General features: G+C 40.2%; 1 protein-coding gene across 4 annotated transcripts; it reads right to left on the bottom strand.

Annotated features, from left to right (window-relative positions):
* Positions 1-87: 87 nt before the first annotated feature.
* Positions 88-14,792, bottom strand: zgc:162472 (uncharacterized protein LOC553495 homolog). 4 transcript variants are annotated; one of them, XM_067573714.1, is made up of 29 exons: positions 14,667-14,792; positions 13,186-13,391; positions 12,403-13,069; positions 12,153-12,256; positions 11,951-12,016; positions 10,958-11,167; positions 9,888-10,021; positions 9,667-9,761; positions 9,485-9,539; positions 9,235-9,363; positions 8,856-9,104; positions 8,523-8,586; positions 8,230-8,431; positions 8,034-8,143; positions 7,526-7,913; positions 7,217-7,351; positions 6,862-6,898; positions 6,641-6,754; positions 4,190-6,542; positions 3,892-4,031; positions 3,598-3,782; positions 3,263-3,326; positions 3,007-3,154; positions 2,777-2,912; positions 2,514-2,550; positions 2,325-2,423; positions 1,947-2,235; positions 1,255-1,576; positions 88-1,142 (listed from the first exon to the last, which is right to left on the bottom strand). In XM_067573714.1, the coding sequence occupies exons 2-29, from the start codon at positions 13,383-13,385 to the stop codon at positions 1,035-1,037; spliced, it is 6,840 nt and encodes a 2,279-aa protein (XP_067429815.1). In that variant the 5' UTR covers positions 13,386-13,391; positions 14,667-14,792; the 3' UTR covers positions 88-1,034. The 4 variants fall into 4 exon arrangements, with proteins under 4 accessions (XP_067429815.1, XP_067429816.1, XP_067429814.1 ...); XM_067573715.1 differs by having other exon boundaries at positions 2,514-2,547; positions 2,777-2,915; positions 14,667-14,790; XM_067573713.1 differs by having other exon boundaries at positions 2,777-2,915; positions 14,667-14,788.
* Positions 14,793-15,938: the final 1,146 nt, after the last annotated feature.

Here is a 15,938-nt window from a genome sequence, read left to right on the forward strand (position 1 = left end):
AAATTAAATAAAAAGCACATGAATTACTTCAAAATTCCCTCAGTGTATTACTGAGTAAGTGAGGTTGACGCAATATGATAAACACAGCACAGTTCAAAAGCAATTTAATCCAGTCACCTTGCAACAAAAAGGCTTACTGTCACTGAGAAGCTTATACAGTAATGCTCCCCTCTTGTGACTCAGTCACAGGGGTGACTACAAGCTCATTTCTGAGGTCATGATTTGTGGTACTATGAATAGCTGAATTGCATTATTATATAGTTTAATAATTAGTCTCCTTACTGAGAACGTAACTTCCTACTGAGGTGCACATGCAGGCCATAAATACAGAATTTGGATGCATCAGCGGTGCTGTAAACATTCAAAGCAATTTGCCATAACGTCCTTTTCACCGAGGCCAGCCGTACATTTTAGTGCCATATTAGTTCTCTAAATGAAAAGCCAATTTGTAGACATCCTTTCTTGTCAAATTGAAACAAAATTAGTTCCAGATTGGAGCAGATGGTTTAAAAGTAATAGCACAAAAACACACGAGAGACAAAAAAAAAATGCAATACATTTAAATGTAGAACTGTACATGTCAAGTAATACATGTTAAAACAGGACAAATATGCAAAAAAAAAAAAATCAACCATGTAGCTATTGTACAATATTCACATTTTCACAGGTAATTAATAATAAAAAAAAAAACAAGGAACTTGAGGCTTGAAACACATTGAATTATGAAAAAGCTGTCAACTCTTTCAGTCAAATTAGTGATTCTCCAGAGCTTGTTAATGTATACAATACAATATTTATTATTTGAACTAATGGCTGTTTAAAAAGGCATTTCAGTAAATTGAAACTATACATGTACATATTCAAAGTGCATGTGAAAATGAAAACACGTTTGTCAGTCTAGTAAATTTAGCTTCACTGCAAACCAGTTTTTTTTTTATAAATTAACCTTAACAGAGATAATTTAACACAACAAAATTTAATAACAAGGCAAGCCAGTCACAGGTTCCTCTTGTCACACCACCTCTCAATGGCTTTTATCCCTCGTCCACTTCTGTAAAAATGTCACTTAAGAAGTACTGAGACACACTTGTGGGCTCCTCTTCTATTGAGCTGCTCTCCACACAGTCACTTTGCTGGGAAACCTATAAAAACAGAAGAAGAAAGGATCAGAGGTAATTTACTCAATGAAAGCATTACACTGAAATAAGACGACCCCGTGCAGTCCCTCTCTGTAGCACCTGTACCCTTCCTTACCTCAGCTGTAGACTGAGAAGTGCTAGGAGGTGAGTCAGAGCGTAGTTGGCCGTGCTCAGAAGTCTGTTTGATATCCACTTCTGTTAGTGTAGGTGATGTGGTCGAGGACGCTGAGCGGGGTTCCTCCGGCATTTGTGTCAGAGTGGCCGTGGGAGCCACACTGCGTGATGTCGAGGCTACAGGTGTTGCGATAGACTGTTTCCTTGCTGCAGGTTGAGTTTTAGCCTTAGGCCCCTTGGAAGCCGCTTTGCCTCGTGGAGGACTGTTTGAAGGGGCGGTACTGTCCGTCTCAGAGAGGAAGGAAAGGAAGCCTTTTGGTTTTCTGGAAAATTAAAATGAATTACCACTATTATAATGGATAGATATCGAGATGATTAAAGAAAATCAAGGAAATTAATCTTTCAACAAAGGATTTTTTATTGTTTTTTTTATTAAATTAGTAGTTATTATTATCTGGTTTCTTTAGTTTTCTATGACAGTAAACTGAACATTTTTAGGTTGTGGACTGACTGACAAAACAAAACATTTGTGCTTGCCTTGACTTCTTGTGCTCTGGGAAACAGTGATTGACATTTCTCACCATTTTCTGACATTTTATGGAGGACCAAACTAATCATGATTAATCCAAAAAATAATCAACAGATTAAAAGGTAATGAAAATAATAATTTAGAGCCCTATTGTTTTTCCTCACCTATTCCGACTACTAGTCCCTCTAGCCTGTGCTCCTGAGCTGCTATCCTCTGGGTTCTTTCCACCTGTCTCCTTTTCAGTGTCTACATGATCACTGCTTCCTTTCTGTGGTTTGGTGACAACCTCCTCTCTTGCTGTTGCATCAAAGGCTTCTGGCTGCACAGAAGGACCAGAAAGCTCTGAGTCCTCGGGGGTGTTTGCTTGGATGGGGATCAGCTCTGCTTCTTTGGCAGCGAGGGTCTTGCTATCTTGTTTCTTCCTTGTAGTGCTCGGCTTAACCTGCAGTTTGGCTGGTTCGAAGAGAGATGGGCACAAGATGAAAATGAATCCAATTTGCTGAGAGTGCAGTGTGATGCGTGTGTATTTATTTTTTGCATACCTCTTCTTCCATTGCCTCTCTGCTTTGTAGGGGGAATGTCGGCCTCCTCGCTGCTCTCTGTGGTATCTGGTAACTTGGGTGGCTGGACTCCAGTACTCTCTGTTCCATTGACACACACAATAAACATTAACAATACAACATTAACCACCGGTGGATAAGCAATAATAGACACAATTGCAGTTACACTACCATGTGGATCCACTGGATTCTCCTTGATTGAGCTCTGCTGGGGGAAAAAAAGAAACATTTTATTGCATTGTGTCAAACTTTATTTATATAGCACCTTTCATACGAGTTGAATGCAGTTTAAAGTCCTTCCCAAGGGACTGATAAACGCACAGGTTGGTAAATATGGCTTGGTAGACTAATGCACACTGAGATACAAGTAAAATACCAAAATTAAAACAAGGTGACTTGTAAGATGTATGTGATTTCCTTGTAATTTCACTTACTATATATGCAAACGGCTCCGGCCCGGTATCTTTTACACCGATGAGGCCTGTCTCACCAGTCTCCTGCGAGGACACAGGCTCAAGGACATTAGAGAGAGCCACACGTTCCACTGCTGCTGCACTCTCTCCAGGAACACTGCTGAGGGGTGAAGAAGGTTGCAGAATCAGACACCGAGCAAAATCAGCTACATGCCTGCCTGGATGACTAGCTGATAAAGGCAGGCACTAACCTCTGTTGCTGTATTGATGCATCTGTTACGGGAAGATAAGGAGGGGGCTCAGACGTGCTGTCCACCACCTCCCCTGAGGAGCTGACTGGGATCTCAGTCAGAGAGAGAATGAAAAAGGGTTCATCTGGATCTGAAGGCATCGACAGCACTGTGAGTGAGAGCAAGAGAGTTTTAGCCAAACTCGTGGTGCACATACTGTCTATAGTAGATACACAGTGCAAAAGTGCTGAGTGGAAGATATCTGTGACTGACTTACTGTCTGGAAATATAGGGATACTCTGACAACTTTCAGTCCCTGCTGCACTTGATGTTGATGCATCCTGGGATTGTTAAGAGAGTCAGACACAAACATTTGAAGATTAATCCTTAAATGTGGTAAGATATGGGAAAAGGTTCTTGATTGTGATGACACAGAGGCCCAAGAATACACCCACCCTTGGTCAAAGTTATGGCGATCTGTGCAATAGTTTAGTGTTTTGTTGATACCATATAGTATATATTTTTGCTACATCTGCTTAAAAGGGCACAAAAACACTACAATCATACATGCAATGCCTCCTACTTCTGCACATACTGATTATTTTTTATTACCTGGGAAGAATTCTCAGGTGCTTGTGTCACACAGCCTGAGGGCATCCCAGCATCATTTAGAGGGGACTCTATGTTACTTTGTGGTTTAATAGCTCCCTCTACTGGTTCCTGGATGTCAGGTTGGAGTTCAACGACAGGTCTGTGTGAACCAGAAGCATTAACGTCTTCTGAGCAAGTGCCAGAATCTGTGAAAAAGAGGATGCATCAGTAATAAGCAAAGGTATTGCAGGGCCATACATGTCCTGAAGCATTCTTTGGAGGTAAGGAAACTTTCATTTTACAACGGTGTCAAACCTGTTTCTGCTGGTGGTGGTATGTTTTGGACTTGTTGGGGCTGTGGAGGTCGACTGCTGCGCCCCAGGTTGGGTTTGGGTTTAATAAGCCTGCCTCTACGAGCTTGAGGGGAATTTCTTGATGATTGAGTATCATCGGTGCTTTAAGTGTGGGGGGAAAAAAACTGTTAAAAGAGAAACTGCTACTGATAATTTCTTTAAAAAACAAGGCTTTACAAAATGAGAGCAGGGTTTACATTGTACACCTTTCAACAACTGAATTTTGACACAGAATCAGGAAAATATGACTCGTCCCTTACCATTTGGGGGATGGAGATTTGACGTTGGTTGTTCGATTAGCTTCAGTGGTCTCAGAACCTCGTTGGACAGAATCTTGACTTTTTATCTGTGATTCATTCTCTGAATCTTGCTGCTGAGTGCTTTCTTTTGGATCTGGTGTTGACTGTACATTATCTGGGAGTATAGATTTCATTTTTGACTCTGCCAAACCATCTTCTGAGGCCTCCATCTTGTCGTGACTTGAAGTACTGTTCCCTGTGGATTCCCCTTCAACTGTGGGTTTTTCACTGCTTTTATCTTCAGCAGTCGAGTCTGTCAATATAGGCTGATTCTCAGCAACCGAAGGTGTTGCTATGACGATACTACCAGAGGAGCTACCCTTATCATTTCTACTACTTGATGAATTTTCTGAGTGCAGGGATGTCAAGTGCTTGCCGTCTTTCTCTGTGGATTCCAGTTCAGTTTGTCCACTCTTATTGTCCACAGGCTGTTGTTCTGAGGTTATATTTGAGGAGTGCTGTGTTGGACATTTACTGATATCCTCTGGCTGCAATTGTGACTGTGTTGTTCTGGTGGATGATCCTAAATTGGGTTTGGCCCTGGCGAAACGTCGCCTTCTTTGAGGTACATTTTGTTCTGAGCCTTCTAAGCTTGAGTCCAGCTGAAGGCCAACATTTGTGTTTTTCTCCACAGTTGAGGATAATTCCTCTGTGGGTTCATGAGCGGAGCCTAATTCCAATGATGGTATCAAAACTGAAGAGGCGCCAGTACTTTCAAGTTTTTCAGGAGAGGTGGTACTGCAGGTTGGTTGTGGTTCCACCACTAATACTGTATTGTCAGGATTGTCTGAGGATTCAGGCATTAAAGTTGGGCCAGAGGTTTTCTTCAAAGGCTGCATGTGCACACCAGGTTCTTTTGTGGTTTGAGGTTTAGACCGTACAGTTCTTGATGTTTGTGGCAGGTTTGGTTTGACCTTTTGTAATCGACTCCTCCTAGTCTGACAAGAAGATGCAACTTCACTTTCTTCTTTCTGACTGACAGGTAACTCTTCCACAGGTGTAACGCATGCAGTAGGACTGTCACTGCCTTCTTCTCCTCGTCTAACTTGTGATTCTGTAATTTCTGGGTCAGATGTCGCTGGATTATTACAACTACTCGCTTTTGTTTCAGCATGAGACATCACTTGTTCTTCTGTGGATTCAGACTGGGCTTCTGGATCACTCTGATCCAATGGTGCTGCACCTGAGTCTACCTCATCAACGAGTCCAACATCCGTCTTCTCCTCTGCAATTGAAGACAGTTCCTCTGTAGGTATAAGAGTAGAATCTAAATCCAAGGATGGTATCAAAACTGGAGTGCTTGGTTTTTCAGGACAGGTGGTGCAAGTTGGTTGTGATTCTGTCTCTGCTATTGTTTTGTCAGTGGATTCAAGGTTTGAAGATGAGCTGGTATCTTTCTCTAGAGGGTCTTTTGTTGTTTGAGGTTTAGACCGTACAGTTCTTGACGCCTGTGGTAGTTTGGGTTTGGGCTTGGCTTTCTGGAATCGACTCACCCTGGTCTGAGTAGTAGATGCGACTTCACTCTCTTCTTTCTGACAGACGGGTAAATCTTCTACAGGTGTGACAGAAGCATCAGCACCATCGCTGCCTTCTTGGACTGTGACTGAATGAGTGTTTGACCTTTGTTCAACTTGTGATTCTGTGACTGCTGTGTCAGATGTCCCTGGATTATTAGAGCCACTTTCAATTATACCAGCATGAGATTTCAGTTTTTCATCTGTGGACCTTGTGTCTCTGGTGGCTGGTTCCGAACTGGGTTCAAACTGGGCCCCAGAAAAGCTCTGATTCTGGTTTTCTGAGGAAATGTCATCTTTTATCAATGCTGGACTACACTCTGCTAATTTAAGGGTTGTTTTTTCAGCAGCTGGTTGTATCTCAGTGGCTTGAGAAAGGTCAGGAGCAACTGTTTGGCTCTCTTCAGCTGTCCCTGCTGTTGATGTACCTGATTGGGATTTTGACAGTGCAGTCCTCGAGACTCGGCTAAGGTTAGGTTTTGGTTTCACCTTGGATAAGCGTCCTCTCCTGGTCTGTGGAGAATCTTTCTTTGAAATCTCTTCACTTGACTGTAATTGAGGGGTTGAGTCCATATCAGAAGTGGTCTTCTGCTCAGTACACGTCTCATCACTGATTTTAATAATGGTTAGATCACCAGTCTGAGATAAAGGTTCCTTGTCTGTTGCGCTGTTTTGCGGTTCCACAGTGGCAACAGTCTCTGATGTTTCTGTGACACTTGTTTCCTCTTGTGCAACACCAGTTGCTGCAATCTCTACTTCTAGGTGTTCACTGGTTTCATTTACACTGACTGATGTTATCTCTGCAATTAAACACAAAGGGACATTTTAAACTTACTTTAATTCCATCTAAAACAAATTAAAGCTAATCCCAATATAATAAATCTTCTGTGTCTCTGACCTGTTACTTGATCTTGTGTGGTTGTTTGATTCTGTGCTGACTGAGAGAGATGAGCCAGATTGCCGATGGTCAACAGGGTTTGAGCAGCCTCGTTGTAGCTTTCGTCCTCAGATACTAAACCACAAAGCCCCCCCCCCCCCAAAAAAAATTAATACTTTCATACCATTTAAAAATATATACATTGTTCACTGGGATCTGCTTAGAATATATCCTCAACATACCTTCTGTGTGTTCTGAAGAAAGGAAGTCTATAACATCCTGCAAAGCAAACACATATACTGTAAGTTACAACAAAAGCTTCCTATGTAAATCAGACCTAAGACTTAAATTGTGAAATGATGTTATGTATGTGGAAAAAATGAATAACAGTAGCCCCAGTTACATTTGTGTCATTTTCTTTTCACTTCTGTGCGATCTTGTGATAACAAATTACCACAAGATCGCTGTCAAAATATGACTTTGTTGATAGATTAGATATTTTAGACTAGATTTCAGAAATGATATTAAAATGATAAGTGTAACTGGGGTTAATGATTGATTTTTATTGGGACTACATTTCAGGCACGGGACACTTACAACCAGCAGGTCCAACTGATGCTCACAGGGTTCAGCTGTGCCTGTCTCATTTTGTGCCCGCTCGCATGAGGCATCGGGACACAGTGCATCTTGGGAGATGCCCAACACATCGGGCATATTGGCCAAGATATCAAGCTAAGTGTGAAATGGGGGGAGTGGAGGGTATGAATTATGGAATGTAAAACCATGCACAAAGAAAAATGTAAATAATACAAAAATGTTTGTTGTAAGAAATATGTAAAAAAAAAAAAAAAATTTATGGTTGGTGTGTATCTGTGTAAGACATGATGGTGAAACTGATTATCATACCTCCTCCATAGTTTCTTCCACCTCTGAAATTCCAGGATGTGGGGAGCGCAGGATGGCAGGCACAAACGCAGGGGCACTGCTGTCCTTACTGGAGCTACACGCAGCCCACTGCTCCTCCACCTCGTTTTCCTTTCTCTCATTTTCATCCTCTTCATCGCTGTAATCTGACTGAGAAGCCCTGAGGGTTACTAGTTTGGGCTTTTTGGACTCTTGGGCTGATTTTGGCTTTGATGGTCTTCCTCTCTTGGTTGTGCATTTGACTTTAGGCTTGGCATCACAAGCTGCAGATTTCCCTGGTGATGCAGGAGTGCTTTCAGATGCAGATGAATGTGCATCTTCCTTGGCAAGGTAATTTAAGTGCTTGGTGGGTTTGGGCACTCTCCCATACCTACAAAACACAATCACACACACAGATGAATCATCATCCGAAGTGGTTTCTTTGGGAATTGCTAATGTTTCTGGATGTAATGTTAGAATGGGAGCCATAACTACATTAAATATATTGTACCTGGTAGGTCTCGGAGGTTGAACTGTGTAATCTTCATCTTCAGAGGAAACGTTATCACTGGCTGATTTCCTCTCACTGGCTTGTCTTGAAGGTGACTCGTCTTTGTTTACCTACAAGATTAGCATGACTTTCAGCAAAGCAAAGTAGCAATGTGTAGAAAGATCTGACGAGTCTCGACTGAAAGTAGAATAATAACCTGCTCTTTAGAGGCTCCATCGCTCACGCTCTCGTCTCCTTTATCTGACGCACTATCTTTGGCCTTTGCGGAGGCTGGTGGATGCTTTTTACCCCACTTCCTGCCCAGTGGCAGAAGGGGTTTTGGTGCTCTGCCTCGTGAGAGTTTAGCTGGCTTGATTGCAGTGTCCTTGGCTCCATTTGCATTCTCAGTCTTGTCAGACCTTTTTAGCAGGAAAAATTGGGGATTTCAACGCTAACTGAAAATGCACAAAAATGTTTTATTTAAAACAAAATTCTTAAGAGTTTCCTTACATGTCTGCATTTGTACGGTCCTCAGGAAGTGCTGCCTCTGCATCTTCAGGTATGCAGGCCTCACCTGATCATACAAAAGCAAAACTTAAAGTTGCAGCAAGCAATCAATGAAGCTAAACACACATGCAGAACCTGGGATTATGATCATACGTGTCAATTTTGTAGCAATTTGATTAAAGCAGTGAAGCCACACAAGGTGATGCTTATGTACTATGGATCTACATTGCAATGGTTGTGCACTCATACTTATATTATTGAAATTCTACTCAGTTTTGTAACATAAAGAAGATTTTCATGCATAAACTGAATGCACTGTACTAAATTTATTTGTACCTTGTTCATTGCTCTTTTCACCCGTTTGTTTTTTCTTGCCTTTTGGCTCCTCGGTTGAGGCATCCTTTTCGTTCTTTCTTTTCCGTTTCCTTTTAGGCTTAGAAACAGGGGTTCCTCCCTCATTACAGAGGTCCTCATTCTCTTTCTCTCCCTCTTCCTCCTCCTCCTCCTCCTCAAAGACAGGAAGTTCACTCTCCTCTTCCTCATCTTCCTCCTCTACATCACTCAGCTTCCTTGCAGCTTTTTTGCCTGTTGAGGAAATGAGAACACGCAAAGGATTAATGAACTAAGACAAATTTAGACACAACAGTTGTTAAATCAGATTAAAATTTAAGTTACAAAGCAATAATAAACATGTTTAAAAGTGTGTACGGATTACCCTTTCTCTTGCGCTTCTTGGGGGAGTTCTTCACAGAGAGTGATTTGAGTTTCTTCCTGTTTTTCTGAACTTCCAGAATCTTCTCTAGCAGCTTAGAAAAATACTCTATGTCCAGTTTACGCCTCTCTCCTGCGAAACAATGAGTTGCATTGAGATTGTATTAGGAAATCATTTAATGTACATATTCAAGAAGCTAAACCAAACCTTTTAAACCTCCTAGTAACCAAACTGACAAGGACCGAACACTTACTGAAAGCTTTGTCAATCCTCCAGGTATTCTCTCGCTCTTCTTTTTTGAATTTGTTCTGAAAGTTTAAAATCAATGCAATTAACACAAACGAACATTTTATTGCGTATATGGTAAAGTAGCACAATGCTTCTTAATGATCATGTTCTATAAATACACGTATATCATACATGTTAATCACTGACCTTTATCTCTGATCGTGGTCTGTGAGGAAACAGTTGACAAATCATGGAGAAGTCTGTGCCCACCATGCTGATCGCCAGGAAGAACATGTCTGTCTCTGATGGAAAAAACAGCAAACAATCATGACATGAAAATCCAATATGAACAAAGCATTACTGCAAAATGAGTTATTTATAAATATTATAATTCAGGTATCTATATCAATTATCCATATCCGTTCAACCTTCATTGGACCAGGGCTTTGAATAGGTCCCTTTTCTGAAGCTTGAGTACGTCGTAGTGGACCCACGCTCGAAGATGGGATCTCGACCCTGTGCTGGGTTTGGCCCTTTTGCTCGCATGACTTCCACTGTCAAACTGAGACACAGGTTGAGAGGATGTGTGTGATTAAAGATGCCCTCCGGACATGTTTTAGGACAAACTGAAATACTTCCCTTCGAATTACATTTTTACCCCAGAAAAAGGTTTATTTATTTAAGTACAGTTAAACAGTTAAACACACAGATCACATCATACAAAATACAAAGCTACACACAACAGCACATCACATACACCCACAATGTCAATTAGAAATTAATAATGTAAACTTGTTAAATTAAAAGCAAGACTACCTGCACTAATGAGAAGACCATAGATGAAGTTTAGACTCACAGAGCTGATTGGGCTTTTTTCAACAAACTACCTCCAAATTATTAAAAGCACACGTACTCCTCCTCCCTCACTGAAAAAATCTATCAATATGCAAATATGTTTCATTTCAAAAATTTCAGCTGGACGCAAGATGTGTCTGACATCACTGGAAAGTCCTTTGTCACTGTATGTTTTGCTGGAAGTTTCAAATTTCCAAATCATATTTGTGTAAGCTGCATATTGGGCCATGACACGCTTCCAAAATAACTAGTGCCAACTCTGCAGACATCATTCTGCACAGTGAAGATCAAACATCCAAGTGAAGTAGCAATGAGTAAGCAAAACACATTTTGTGAGTGTGTGTGTCTGCATGTCAGTATTTGGCCCTCGCTATGTATCTCTCGTTGACTATAACAGACTTAAATGGTGAATTTACTAAATATTTTTAAATGCTTTAGTGTGTATTGTGATTCCATTTCCATTATTAACAGGAAAAAGCAGGAGCATGTTATAGATGCATGAGTAGACGTTGTTAGTCAGTTTCTATCAAGATGAAAAACTAAATTTAAAATGTGTGTTCAACATTTTGTCAACAATAATAAAGTGAGAGGAAGCAAATAAATACGGAGCAATGTATTTCATAACCTATAGAAGTCCACTGACCTCTCCTCATCAATGATCAGTGAGCCATCCTCTGCTACTTTGACCTGCGGAACCATGGGCGCTTCATCCGGATCTTCCTCCTCCTCCTCATCCTCCGCTGCTGCTGCCGCCGCCGCCGTCGCCGTCGTCGCCACCTCTTCTCCTTCCACCTCCTCCCTCGGGCTTGCAATTTTGGGGAGGACTTCAGGTTCCTGTGCTCTCTCCGGTGACCTGTGACGATTACAAGTAAACTGTATGTCTCAATATGCTAACTACTGAATTATGATGTCCGCATGCTGTTAATACAGATATTGATTAATGGGCCGATTTATTTTGTCAAGAGGAGGTGAAGCTAACCCAGTGCTCTCTACCTCAGATATGCAGTGAAATAAATACACCTTGACATAAGGTTTTTGACAATCCAGTGTTACTTTTGCTATCTATTGAACAAATGCGTTATTGTTTATTTATTTATTTATTAAGAGTACTCTTTTTAAAAGTTCTCTTTTCATGGTATGGTTTATGGTTTTGCGTTGAAGAAAGCAAGTTTTAAAATCATTTCATTTTCCATCAAAATTTAACATACCACACAACTTTTCTCCGATATTCCATGGTATTATTTCCTAAATATTTGTGGCTATCTTGCCTTTATTGGCCTTAATTATGCATATTCGTTACCTGCGTAGATTTCATGACGTCTTTTTCTTTTATGCCTTTAAAGTGTGTTTCATTGCTGGGCTTTTGCAGCTGTTAAAAATTATGGTTTAAGTTTGCATTCAAATGGCTTCAACTTTCAAGCTGTATTAAACTGATTTCCATGAGACAAATTTGCTAAAAAAAATAAGAAAACTTGACATAAAAACATCAAAACAAATACAAAAACATACATCAGTATAGATGCAAATAAGGAAAGTCAGTAAGAAGCAAATACTGTATGTATCATTTTGTTCCTAAATTATGAAAGACATCAATAAAACTATAAAGGATTCAAACAGATTGATGGGATAAACTTACTCCTCTCTTTCTGGAGAAGGTGGGACAATAGTCTCATTCTCCTGAGCCGAGTCTTCTAAATTAGATCTGGAAAAAAAAACAAATTGCAGCCACGTAAGACAAGGAAGCACAAAACAATCTTTCAGATCCAGAATAATCAATATCATAACATCTTATCTGTGGAGATAAGGATTACGTGTTACACAAACTAATAGGTACTTACGTCATGGGGTTAGACATCGGCAGATAACGGATAAGGTCCCTCATGGTCATTTTGGCGGGATCTAAAGTATATTCCTTAACACGTGCCTTAGTTTTCTTGAGTTTCTGCAACATCAAATAATGAAGTTCCTTTACTTTAATGAATCAAGATATATCTAATGTCTTAGTATTTGTCCAACAGATGATGTTTTTAAAACTTAGAAAGTGAAGAAAATGAGGATAAAAATGCTCGCTGACTAATCTGAGCTCACCTTTTCTTTGTGCATCTCTTGTTTGAGCAGCTCTCTGAGCTTACGGGCCTTTTCCAGCCTCTGTAAGTCTGATGGGTCATTCAGGAGTCTACTCAAGGAGAACTTTGGTGGTGTCAATGAAAGCCCGCTCTTAGACGACACGAGAGTCTTGGCTTTCTCTGATAATTCAGTAGCTTCTTTGTCTGGTAAAGAGGGGGGGACTTTATCTGGTGGTCTGGGGGGAACTTCTTTAACTTGACTGTCTGATGTGCTCTCAGATTGTTTGCTGCCGTCTACCGACAGATGGGTTTGTTCTGGCGAGTCCTCAGCTGGAGGGACAGCAGAAGGTCCTGGACTGTCAGAAGAGATGAGAGTGGGTTTAGGTTGCACTTTAGGCTGCTTGCTGTCTTCCGAAGGCCTCCGTCGCCTTGGAGATTGAAGTCCCTGAGGGGCTGCTCTATTTCCAATTTGGCCGGATGTTGTTGGCTTGTCAACGTCTGAACCAGGGATCTCAGCAGTAGTAGTTTCAGTAGTGGTGGTTTCTGAGACTGCCTTGGCAGGGGACTTTGGCGTCCGAGCGAGAGCGGATGGGCGGCCTGGAGCCACTTTGGGCTTGACAGAAAAACGCTTCCTTCTCTGGACTGCAGCTGAGGAGCTGGTACCTTCCCCATTTTGATCGTTACCATCCCTAAACAGTAGGAAGAATGGTTACTTTTGTTAACAAGAATAAACATAGTCATTATTTTGTTTACCCCTTGAAAACAAAAAACACATTTTAGAAGCCATTCCATGCGTGTCACTCACCCTGCGGCTGTAGGTTTTTCTGACGGAGTCACAACAGACTTGCTGTCAGTCACAGCAGCAGCAGCAGCGCTGGTCTCACCGGCATCTTTGGGGGTCTCACTGGCTTCCTGATTTGCTGAAGGGGCTTCCTGAGATGTTGCAGCTGTTCTCCCTGCTGTACTGACATTGGGCCGAATACTAAATCTTGACCGACGAAACATTGTGACCTAAAAACAGGCAGTGAGTCAAAGCTGCATCAGTAAAACCAGTAAAACCTGACAACCAGTTGAACGTAAAACATTACTATATGTTCTTGTTTGGCTGATATATATGTATTGTGCTGTTAGATGATGGTGGGTAATAATCCCATGTGGGATGGATCATGTAAATGACCAGACATGAAGATAAAAACACCATTCATTCATTCATTCATTCATTCACTATAGAGATACAGGAGGTGTAGTGGAAACCAGGAAGGGTATAACCTGGATGTTTTGCATAGAACAATCTAAACAGTCATATTTAGATAATCTTTACATCATCGTTAATTTTCTTATTCTTATTTTTTCTTCAATGCACATCCTTGCAGAACGTTAAATACTGGATTAGGGCAACAACTAGCAGATATTTTCATTATTGATTGACCTGTTGTTTATTTTCTCTATTAATCGAGTAGTCGTTAGTTGAAATGGTGAAAAATGTCAATCAATGTTTCCCAGATCCTAAGATGTAACCTACAATATCTTGTTTTGTCCCAACCAACAGTTCACAACCCAAATATATTCTGCCTACTATCTTAGACTAAAGACTAAAGAAACCACAAAATATTCACATATTAAAGAAGCTCTAACCAGAGAATTTTAGCATTTATTCTTAGAGAAAAATGCATAAAAAGGATTAATTGATTATCAAATTAGCTGGCGATTAATTTTCTGTTGATCGACTAATCGTTGCAGCTCTATACTTAATAGGATAAGTAACGAAAACCTACACAGATCAGGGGGTTTGTGCACCATAATACATTTTAAAGTCTGTTTTCCCCCTATATGTCAACGTTAGGTACAACCATAGAGAAGTGTTTACAGCTAAAATGTGGCAAACCATCTCTTATTGCTGTAAAATTAACAATAATACATGTCTTTATGTAGCTTGCAATGTAACGTAACTGATACTCGTGTAACCTACAGGACTAGTGACGTTGACAGCCGAGCAGTGGATCAGTGGTTGAACCTGGGCGTAAAGAAAACTACAAGGAGATACCACCAAAGTTTAATAGGATAACAAACCTTATTTAAACAAGACACAGGAAAATGTGTCAATAATAGACAAAACAAGTCGAAAAGTACACAAAGCTGGGTTCAAACTCGCACGAAAACACTTGTCTTACAGTAACGTTATGAGTCTGAGTTGGACCGTCCTGTTGTTAATTTTGAGAAGCTGAGACCTTTATATTTACAATTTTACTAATGCAACAGACAGTATTGTTGTTCTGAAACACATACCTGTTCAAAAATGTGTCGTTTGCAGGGAGAAATAAGCTTTCATTAATCGACGGCGGTAAGCGAGTAGCGGACCCATGCACATACTAATCCGCCATGTTTTTCATGACGCGGTATTTGCGTGGGTGAAAGGGCTTGTGGGAAATGTTGTGTGATCTGCAAAACGCTAGGTGAAGCAAGGTGGAAGTTCTGTCTGATATGTGGAGTAGAAATACGTAGAAAATGACAAGCAAAAGAAACATTCCTCAGAAGTATATCTAAGTACATCGCTTGAGTAAACGTACTTTTTGTGATTAGTTACTTTTAACCACTGGTAACAGACATAAATGTAACCTTTTTATTTAAAAAATGATTAAATCCCGTGTTTTTTCCCCTTTCCCCCATTTTTAATGCATACATTCAAACTGTTGTTGACCTTTCATTTCCCTTTTTTTTTTAAATCACTCACTTCCATGTTTTTGCATAGGATTGAAAGTAAAGACCTGAGACCGTATGTAAATGTACTTAAGTATGCTCCTTTTAAAGTACCACAATTTTGAAGTACTTGTACTTTTGCATTTTGTGGTGATTTATACTTACACTTAGGAGTCAAATACTGTAGTTTTTGCTACACAAAACTTAAAATAACTTAAAATACTTATTATTCTGATGCATTGTTAATGATTAAACAATCCAACTTTGAAGTATTTAAAATTCATTCCACCACATTAAACTACAAAAGTGAATATATAATTATATACTGAAAGGGGAAGTTCTCATTTGATGAGTACTTGCCGATTATACTTAATACTTTTACTTTAGTTTAATTTAGACTGTAGAACTTCTACTTGTAATGGAGAACTCTTACACTTGATGATGCCGCTTTGACTTAAGAGCCTGAATACTTCTTTCACTGCTGATTCTTTTTGTAAAAAAAATATCATTACGCTTCTGCTTTCTGTTTATACTCTCCATTCTGTGCCTATTAAGAATATTTTTCTTTTGCTCAATAATACGATGCTGTATAACATGAATTTGATACCATACAGCATACAATAAACAGTCTAGGGCTTATTGATCAGTATAGAAACATTTTTGAGAGTAGTAATAGAACATGTAACCAACTTGTTTGACTCACAAAGGATTGACACCATCAGTCTTTAGGGAAGCAGCTGCCCTGAACTCTGAAATTTGCATCTCTCTGATGGTTGAACCCCACTGGACTGCAAACTGTTCACTCACAAACACAGTCTGAAGCAATACCAAATAGAAAGCGATGAGCTGATCAACACTGTG

The sequence above is a fragment of the Thunnus thynnus genome, chromosome 19 (genome assembly GCF_963924715.1).
Source record: "Thunnus thynnus chromosome 19, fThuThy2.1, whole genome shotgun sequence".
NCBI classification, from domain to species: domain Eukaryota; kingdom Metazoa; phylum Chordata; class Actinopteri; order Scombriformes; family Scombridae; genus Thunnus; species Thunnus thynnus.

Bases quoted from the DNA above. Each gene is read 5' to 3' on its own strand.
- zgc:162472 (XM_067573713.1), bottom strand. From the start codon at position 13,385: ATGTTTCGTCGGTCAAGATTTAGTATTCGGCCCAATGTCAGTACAGCA. The intron at 6,899-7,216 runs GTAAGTGTCCCG...TTTGCTTTGCAG, and splicing joins ATCAGTTGGACCTGCTGGTT to GATGTTATAGACTTCCTTTC. The intron at 3,783-3,891 runs GTTTGACACCGT...TCTTTTTCACAG, and splicing joins ACCACCACCAGCAGAAACAG to ATTCTGGCACTTGCTCAGAA.